The 9,589-nt window shown below is 44.8% G+C and overlaps 1 protein-coding gene across 1 annotated transcript; it reads right to left on the reverse strand.

Annotated features, from left to right (window-relative positions):
* Positions 1-1,376: 1,376 nt before the first annotated feature.
* Positions 1,377-9,573, reverse strand: LOC310698217 (uncharacterized protein). Its single transcript, XM_083485177.1, has 2 exons — positions 9,449-9,573; positions 1,377-4,849 (listed from the first exon to the last, which is right to left on the reverse strand). The coding sequence occupies exons 1-2, from the start codon at positions 9,453-9,455 to the stop codon at positions 3,078-3,080; spliced, it is 1,779 nt and encodes a 592-aa protein (XP_083341303.1). The 5' UTR covers positions 9,456-9,573; the 3' UTR covers positions 1,377-3,077.
* Positions 9,574-9,589: the final 16 nt, after the last annotated feature.

Genomic DNA, 9,589 nt, shown 5'->3' on the forward strand with positions numbered 1-9,589 from the left:
AGCGCCACCCACGTCCCTTTTTTAAACTGTATTTACCTGTCATCTCTCTTTTACTCTTTTCGTAAACAATTTCGGTTTTTTACAGTCAAGTGGCCTATAGAAATCTGCACATCAAAACAGCCAGAATAATAATAATAATAAAGGGCAGCCCCTTATTTTCCCTTCTATAGTTTTTTGCTCAAGAGCAGAGAAAGTTGGGTGACTAACCGGCTGCTCCCTGCTTTCAACTGTAAGGTTTTGGAAGGATGAAAAAGATTGAGAGAGCCAAGCCTCTGCTTCTGGGCAGGCAGGACATTCAGGAGTTGTAGGGTTCAGCTCCAGCCCACTTCCACTCCCTGCCTGAGCAGCCCCTTCCCCATGGTGATTCTCTTCTCTTATGGTGGCCAGGATGTTAGCCTGGGTGGAGAGGTTCTGCAGGTCCAGCTCTGTACACTCCACGGGGGCATGAGGCCAGTGGTGTAGCCTCTCCGTGGCACATGAGGAGACAGGGGCCACTGGGGGCTGCACCACAGTCCTTACCTGCTAGCTATTGATATATGCAATGGACAGGCACGGCTTCCACACAGGAAGATTCCTCTAGCAATACACTTTTACGAGTGCCACATAATACTCAATATGCACTTGTAAAAAAGTGATAGTTTTGCACAGCAGCACCTACAACTTTTGAACTCCCTGTCTATTGTCATCAGGCAGACACCGCCACTGTCCACTTTCCATTTCTGTTTAGGCAAACCTGCCCAGATCTGTAGAATGTTGACAAGTGTTATGATCCAATTTTTAGCTTATCATTTATTTTAATTATTTTCTGAATGTTTTAAATAGTTGCTTTTAACTATTTTTACTGATAATTTTGTTGTTTTATTCTTTTTGTAATCTGCTTTGAAGGTTTTTTTGGTGTGGTTTTTTTTTGCAATGGAGTGGTGTATGAATTTTACGAAATAAATCCCTAGCAGAAAATAACCAAGCTAGGAAAGCAGACAGTGTGTCAAGACAGTGAATCTATATGCTATCAGTATACTAGTACCTTAGAGCAGCAAAGGCAATTTTGCTCATGCTTTGGATAGGTGGTGAGCAAATAAGTTGAAAAAGAACAGAAAAGCTCCATTTGGTTCCCCCCACCCTTCCCCAGGGCCTGACATCCTGGCACCTGTCAGGGATCCATGACACAACTGCCCCTGAGAAAAGGGTGACTTGACCTATCAAAGTCCAGGTGCTGATGCAACTGTCCTTCTGTATCCTTGGGATGTCCCTGGCGTTGCATCAGCTGAATGACATTTTGCATCTCGTTGTCTGACAAATGCCAGGATTTTGTTTTAACGGTAAAATTGTCCCAGGACAAAATTTGAAAGGACAAAGGAGAAAACATGGAGGCAAGATAGTTGTGAGCAAAACTGGAAGTCATTTATTGATGACTGTGGAGTTCCATTAGTTCCACAAAGAAGAGGAGGGTGAGGGGGTTGAATTATTCTAATAAAAAATAAGAATATTTACAGTAGAAGAACCTTAACCTATAAATCTTAAGCAGAAAACTTGTTCCTCTAGCAGTGCCCCCCGCCCCCCCCGTGTGTGTAATAAAGATAGAGCTCAAACCAACTTTGGAAAGCAACCAAGGAATACTTAGAAGTTGGGGGTTGAGCAATCCCTAACTGGAGCATGATCTGATTCAGTTATTTTCCAGATTATGGACTCCATAATTAAGATGCTGTGTGACTTGCATATAATCGATACAACAATATGCATTAATGCATCTCAGTAAAACAAGTAAACACAAGACACTTTGCTTGCATGATCTCCAGAGGTCAATTAAGCCTAACTAGCTTGGCCAGCAGGAGTTGCAGGAACATTGCTTAGTGGCACCTTCCCCGCCATTTCCACTCCACTTTGGCACCTGGCACTTCATATTACAGCCCATAATAACCTACCCCTTCCTGAGTACGTCTACTTTTTCTAGTTTGTTTTTCAGAAACCCTTGTTGTTGGCTGTTAGAGAGGAGATGGAACATAGAGATTACACTTTGTCACTAAGGACCAGCACCTCAAATAGACAGCCTTGGGCCAAAATAACCACCTCCTATCTAAATGTTGGTGATTCTGACCTGTCCGCTGCACCCCAAACCCTGAATGTTTCAGTGTCCTATCTACTGATTTGTTTATTTATTGCAATGCACTTTCAGAAGCAAAAGGGGAGCTGGCTTTCATCACCTGAGGGCTGCCTTGACCCTTGTTTGTTTAGGAACTGTTTGTGAGTTCATTTAGACCTAGGGAGGTTTACTGTAAGGCATCAGCTGCTGTAAACAGAAGTGTGATTCCAACAGTTTTGTTAATGATTGACGGCACTTTTCCTTCCACTTCCTACCTGCAAAATTCCAGCAATGACTGTAAAGAAGACCATCAACACAACTTTGTCCCTTGCAGAGGATCAGGAATGATACCCCTAACAATGAGTACCTAACAATGAGTACCCCTGTTGGACACCAGAGGGTGGGGCATCTATTCTGTTCCAGACAAGTGCAGAGCAATGGTGAAGGAACAACAGGAATGAGAAGAGGTTGCTAGGATGAGACATTCTGCAAAAGAAATCACTGGTTTCTTGCCACCTTAACTGTGCTTTCTCACACTTGTGTTGTAAATTAGTCTCTCGTAATTGGAGAACAAGCAGCCTCATGGGTAGTTAACCTTATAAGATGTCAGTCATGATGCAGCATTGGCTGAAAGGGATAGGCCACAAATTGGGAAACTTTCAGGTTGGTGGATCTTTTATGTCTTCTTCCCCTTTGGAGTGAGATGGTCAGATCTTGGGAACTGCTGCTGCAGCTGCTACTACCCCCCCAAGACTTTTTGAGGTTTTTCTCCCTGAGGATGTTAATTTGCAACATCCCTTACCTCGTCCATCCATCCAACATTAATGGAAGTCTCTTTTAATCTGTTCATGTGCCCGTTGGGTCCAAAGATCTGGATAACATTCAGTTCCTGTCCACTTCTTAGTTGTTGTCCAAGGATATGATAGATCACCAAAGTATTTCTAAGAGCTCTCAGGATAGCACATGTTAAAACTGAGCACAATAATTTTGCATATGTCTAAAAGAGATAATCTTCCTCCTCTTTTCCCATAGCCAAAAGTCCTTCCCTGGGGCTGGAGTTTCCCTCAGCTTTTCTTTCCCTCACCTCCTCAGCACATTGCTGCTCTTCCATTACTGGTAGTGACTCTTCTGGGCTTCCTGGGGTCCTCCTCTTTGTGATAAGCTTTGGATCTTCCTGTGGTGGAGACACAGATTGCCCAGGTAGCACAGGCTTCACTAGCTTCATTGCAAGTGGGTAGACATTGCAGAGCCACCAAGGGTTTTCAGCTGGGGTGGTTAGCTGGATCGGGGGATCAGGTCCTTCTGCAGGGACACTGGACTGCACTGCCCACTCCCTGGCTTGGCAACCCCGAGGAGATGATGGCACTCCTTCAGAGGAAGTGGATGTTTCTGGCAGCAGATTCCACACAGAGGTTGGAGGTTTTGCAGGTGACAAATCTGCCTGCTGCCTTGTCAGTGGGGCAGGTGCTGGAGGTGACTTTGACAGGGGGGAGGGTGCTGGTGGTGACTCTGGCAATGGAGTGGCTGCCAGCTTTGGCCGGGGCTTTGGCAAGGCAGTGGACACTAGGCTTAGCGGAGCCAGGGAGGCCAGCCTGAGCTTATGTGATATCTTCAGCATAGGTCTTTCCAATGTGGCCTCTGTCTTTGCAAAACTGCTGTTGGCAGAATTTAGTGGAGAGATGTTTTTAGCAGGCATGGAGATTATGTTCTTCTTCTTGCCTAGGGGATGGAAGACTTGCACAGACTTTTTAGTAGGCATGGAGATTATGTGCTTCTTCTTGCCCAGGGGATGGAAGACTCGCACAGACTCTATCATCTGCAAAGCCAGGTTGGTTCTGGCGACCGCCTTTGAGGGCACCTCATTCTTTTCTCCCTTTACCCCAGCCAGGTTCCCTTTAGCTTGGGCCTTCTCTCTACTTTTAGTTTCTCCAAGATTTCCCCCCGGCTTGGAATCATTGTTTGCTGTCTTGGATTTGCTACTGTTCAGCATGTCCTTACCCATTTTTAAAGCTTCCTGCTGGAGCCCAATGGTTTTTGCCTTCCCCTTTCTCAGAAAGTCTTGGCAAGGCATCTTTCTCTCCTCCTTGCATTTCTCTTCCTGGCTTTTCTGGCTGGGATGGCTTCCTCGAGAACACTTGGCGCGCAGCCCTTCTTGAAGACGCTGGGAAGAGCCGCACGCCTCCAACTCTAGACTTGTTCTGGGGAAATTTCCCACCAGTTTGTCTTCAGTCAAAATGGCTTTCCTCTTCCCCTTTATGTTAGAAAATGTAGAGTCTGGCGCCTTTGACACCACAGACTTTGGATCGGTGTTCCGGCTCTTTCCAAATCCCTCTTTCCTCAGTTCTGGCTCTGCAGAGATCCTGGGGAAATGACTTGAGGGCTGGCCTGCCAATGTATCCACACACATTCCCTTGGCTCCTGTAACACTAGGAACCTTGCTATCATCTTTGATTTGCCCCTCACTCTGCTGTTGGTTTTTACTGGCGGTGTCACATTTAGGTCTTGCCTCCTGCCTTACAGTTGCTGTGGCTAACACCTGGTCGCTTCCTGGGGCTTCCCTGGATGTCCCCTCACTTGCCTCGTTGGAACCCAGAGGTGTGGAAAGACATTCTGGAAAGAGCGGCTCAAAGGATGCAACCAGGTTATTGATCTCAGGGCAGTCACTGAAGAGATCGTCCGGCAGATGGAACAAACCCCCAAGGTGGCTTCCTTCAGCTGCCAACTGAGGGTGATGTGATTGGTCCCCCTCATGTGTCTGAGTGGCTACCACTGAAAGAAAGACAAAAGGAAGATACATTACAAGATATAAATAGACATCTCTTCTACGACTTTGTCTAATCCTCTTTTTCCATTTTTTTAAAAAAATATTTATTATGCAATACAGTCACAGCAAAGAAAATAACATAGCACCAAGCCCATGGTGTCATCTTACATTGTCTTAATAAATAAATAAACAAAAAAATAATAATTTTTATTTATACCGCGCCCATCTGGCTAGGTTTCTCCAGTCACTCTGGGCAGCTTCCAGCAAATAATAAAATACAATAAGTCACCAATACAAACTACATAACCAAACTGAACAATTTCCACATAAAAATAAAGATACAACAATCAATACAGTGGTACCTCGGGTTACATACACTTCAGGTTACAGACTCCGCTAATGCAGAAATAGTACCTCGGGTTAAGAACTTTGCTTCAGGATGAGAACAGAAATCGTGCTCTGGTGGCGTGGCGGCAGCAGGAGGCCCCATTAGCTAAAGTGGTGCTTCAGGTTAAGAACAGTTTCAGGTTAAGAACGGACCTCCGGAACGAATTAAGTACTTAACCCGAGGTACCACTGTATAAGTAATATCAGTTAATATCAGTAACAACAGCAAAAACTCCCAACAAAACTTCCCTCAAAATACCCCAGGTCCTTGCTGGGCAGCAGCCACAGCAGCAGTCCTTATGAGGCCTGTCAGATGCTGCCCCGGGCCAGTTGGAGAGTGGCAGGACCGGGGCCCTCAGGTACTCAGCATTGGCAGTCCATATAGGTTCTCCACAGACAGGTTTGTGAGGCTGCTGAAAGAGCTTTCCTTTCTTTTCTCCTTATGTATGAAAAAAGGGAGACCAGGTTTCATCAAAGGTATTTTCCTTTATAACCCCATTTAATCCTCTTTTAAAGCCATCCAAGTTGGTGGCCATCACTGCCTCCTCTGGGAGCAAGTTCTACAGTTTTAACAATGCACTGCATGAATAAACCCTTTCCTTTATCTGTACTGAATCTTCCCACATTCATCAGATGTCCACGAGTGTTATGAAAGAGTGAGGAAAACTTCTCTGTGTTCACTTTCTCCATGCCGTGCATCATTTCAGAAACTTTGATCATGTCACCTTTTCCTTATCTTTTCTCTAAAATAAAAAGTCCCAAATGCAGCAGCTTTGCCTCATGTGGGAGTCGCTCCACCCCCTCAATCATTTCCAAACCTTTTCCAACTCTTTTCTGAGCTGAGGTGACCAGAGCAGTTGCACAGTATTCCAAATGGGGTCACACACAACAGATTTGTATAGTGGCATTATGTGCCCTGTACTTACTAAGTTTTGGAAGAAAGCGCTGGACTGTATAACTATGTGTGCAGAAAAAGTTAAAACTTTCAGCGGATAATATTCTTTTGAACCATATTGTACAGAAATGAACAACGGGACAAAGGAAATGGATTCTACGCACCCTGGTGGTGGCCAACAGACTGATATTGATTAATTTGTGGTCAGGGGCTACATATCTTCCAGACCCTTGATCATCTTGGTTGCCTTCCTCTGCACACATTCCAGCTTGTCAATATCCTTCTTAAATTGTGGCACCCAGAAATGCACACAATTTAGGAGGGTTCTCACCAAAGCAGAATAGAGTGGTACTATGACTTTCCTTGATCTGGACACTATATTTCTCTTGATGCAGCCTAGAATAGCCTTAGCATTTATTTATTTTTATTTTTTGCTACTGCATCACACTGTTGACTCATATTAAACTTGTGGCCTACTAAAGACCCCTAGATCCTTTTCACATGGGTAAGCCAGGTGTCCCCCATGTTGTATATTTGTGCATCTGGTTATCCCTGCCTAATTGTTGAACCTTACATTTGTCCCTCTTGGAATCATTCTGTTAGTTTCAGTCCAGTTTTTCAATCTGTTAACGTCATCTTGAATTCCCAATTCTGCCTTCTGTGGCATTAGTTTGGTGATGACACCCAGTCTGGTGTCATCTACAAATTAGATGAGCATCCCCTCAATTTCTTCATCCAAGTCATTTATAAAGACCTTGAACAACAGTTTGTTGCTGCACCTTTTTTTTTTTTAAGATTCCCAACAGCAGCTTCATAATCTTACCACTTTTACTTTCAACCACTCGTTACTGTATACAAATAATGGCTGATAACTTTACTAGAATATAGGCTTCTAAAAAGAATGGCAACCTCATCTATAGATGTAACAGCCACCCCAGTTTTAGATCCCTTCTACACAGGCTTACTAGTAGAGAGATATATGGAAACCTTTAAGATTCTGTACGTCCTCTCTGGAAATAATGAATACATGTCTATTCTTCTAAAGAAGTAGCAAAACAGGTGATCTAGTCTTCAGAGCAGTTATGCATCTCTCTCCCTCTCCCTCCCACCCCCCACACCCCATCATTCATATATACATCTATATCACTATAAACACTATGTTACACAAAGGGAGAAGTATATATACACACAGACACTGCATTTGGGTTTAAATGAATCCATTGCTTTTTGCAGTCTGATCATATGCATGTTTACTCAGAAGCAAGCCCTACAGAAGCAAGTCTACAGTTGCAAGCACAGCCGAGTTCAGTGGCACTTTCTCCCAGGTAAGCATAATAGGGGTGCAGCATCCTTAATTTATAAGCTTATTTTTGCTACATGTGAAGAAGATTGGTTATAAAAAGAACTGCAGCAGCAAACTTCCTTTTTGCAGCGTTTGCAAAAAGTGTTCATCTCCCACCACCACCCTGCTGGAAAAGTACCAATCCCACTTTGCTAAAGGGTCAGGCTAACCCTGCGCTATTCCTTATACCTTTCGCTGTTTACCTAAAAAAGTGGGGAGATGCCTCTCCGTTCCTTTGCTCATCATGGTGTCTGCTCATTATGGTTCGAGGCAGGAAATGAAAAAAGAGGTTGGGAAGAGCATCACATGCAAACTGGCAATTGTTTATGTGCCATTACTCTCCCCTTGCAACTTTATCAAGAGAAAGGCGGGACTGAGAGAAATGGGAGGCAGATCAGACAAAAAAAGGGAGGCAGCTCAGCTTAAAATGAAACTATTCTCTCCAAGTAGCAGCAGATTGAAGTCTGCAATCTCCTCCTTTCTCTAGAGCAGAAGCATTTGTTCCTTATCCATTGCTTTGTGCGGCCTGATCCTATGGATGTTTACTCAGAAGTAAGCCTGCTAAATTCAAGAGGGTCTTACTTCCAAGCAAGAGTGGCTAAGTTAAAACTTGATCACTTAAGTCCAGTTCTACAGCTTGGTTTTGCTACACGTGAAGATGATTGGTTATAGTAAGAATTGCAGCACCCAACTCCCTTTTGGTAGCGTTTTTGCTGGTTCAAGATCAGCTTCATGGCTCAGCAAGGATTTGAACCCTGGTCTCTCCCAGGTCCTAGCCCACTCTTCTAACCACTACAATCACACCGGCTCTAGGTGCATTCCAAAGTGTAGGTACTGCAACACTAATAGATGAAGCTCCTACGAAGACAGAATGGCGATTATGTGGCACCCATAAGAATGTCAGTTCCAAAGATTGAAGTGGCTGAGTGGACACAGATGGTCTAAGCTGAGCTGGGGGGCAAACTGGTCCCAAGAAACACACACTGAGGGCTCAAATCAAGTCAGCAACCAAAAGAGGGGCACCCGTGGAAACTGCAGTTGTATGAACTGGTTTGCCACCATCTCCACAATATAACCCCCAAGATTCTACGCCGCCAGAGAATGTTATGATGCAAAAGAGGATGCAAAGCAATGGGCAGTTGGGCTATTGGATCAGTGAGTGCCAAAGTAGCTGGTAGTGGCCCCTGAGAGTGGTGGGAACCTGTATCACATTCCTCTTCTTCTTTTTGCCTGTTCTACAGATGCACATTGGCTGTTGTGCAAAATGAAATAAACCCACACATTTGAAAGTACTTATGACCTAGTGGGAACATCTATTGCCCACCAAAATCCATGGAATAGGCCTTGGGGATGGCTAACCTCAGCACTGTTGGGTGTCCCTAGGACTTAGCAAAGGTAAAGGGACCCCTAACCATTAGGTCCAGTCATGACCTAATGCGGCGGTCATCTCGCTTTATTGGCTGAGGGAGCCAGCGTTTGTCCGCAGACAGCTTCCGGGTCATGTGGCCAGCATGACAAAGCTGCTTCTGGTGAACCAGAGCAGCACACGGAAACGCTGTTTACCTTCCCACCTGAGCGGTATCTATTTATCTACTTGCAGTTTGACGTGCTTTCGAACTGCTAGGTTGGCAGGAGCAGGGACCGAGCAATGGGAGCTCACCCCATCGCATGGAATTCGAACCACCGACCTTCTGTTTGGCAAGTCCTAGGCTCTGTGATTTAATCCACAGTGCCACCCGCGTCCCTACCCTAGGACTTAGCTGTGACTAATTTGGGTGGATTGTGCCCTTCAGCTTTTGAACCAAAATCTCTTTCTCTTGTCTATCCCAGTTTCCATATATGCAGGTATACGTTGCCCAAAGACTTCACCTGTTCCCTAGATGCAAACCCTCAATCTCACTGCTTGCTTCTCAGATTCTCTCTAGCCCCCTGGGACAATGGAGGGTCCCTTCTAAGCACCTAGATAACTCAATTTCATACCTGCCATGATGACAAGAGGACGTTCCCTTTATACAGGGGTGAAACTGGATTGTGGGTCATTAGGCTTGTCTCACCAATGCTTACCAAGGAAGCGTCCGGTAAGAAGTAGACAACGGAATTATGATGATGCAAAAAAAAAAA

This window comes from Podarcis liolepis (assembly GCF_965112155.1).
Source record: "Podarcis liolepis genome assembly, chromosome: Z".
In the NCBI taxonomy this organism is placed as follows: domain Eukaryota; kingdom Metazoa; phylum Chordata; class Lepidosauria; order Squamata; family Lacertidae; genus Podarcis; species Podarcis liolepis.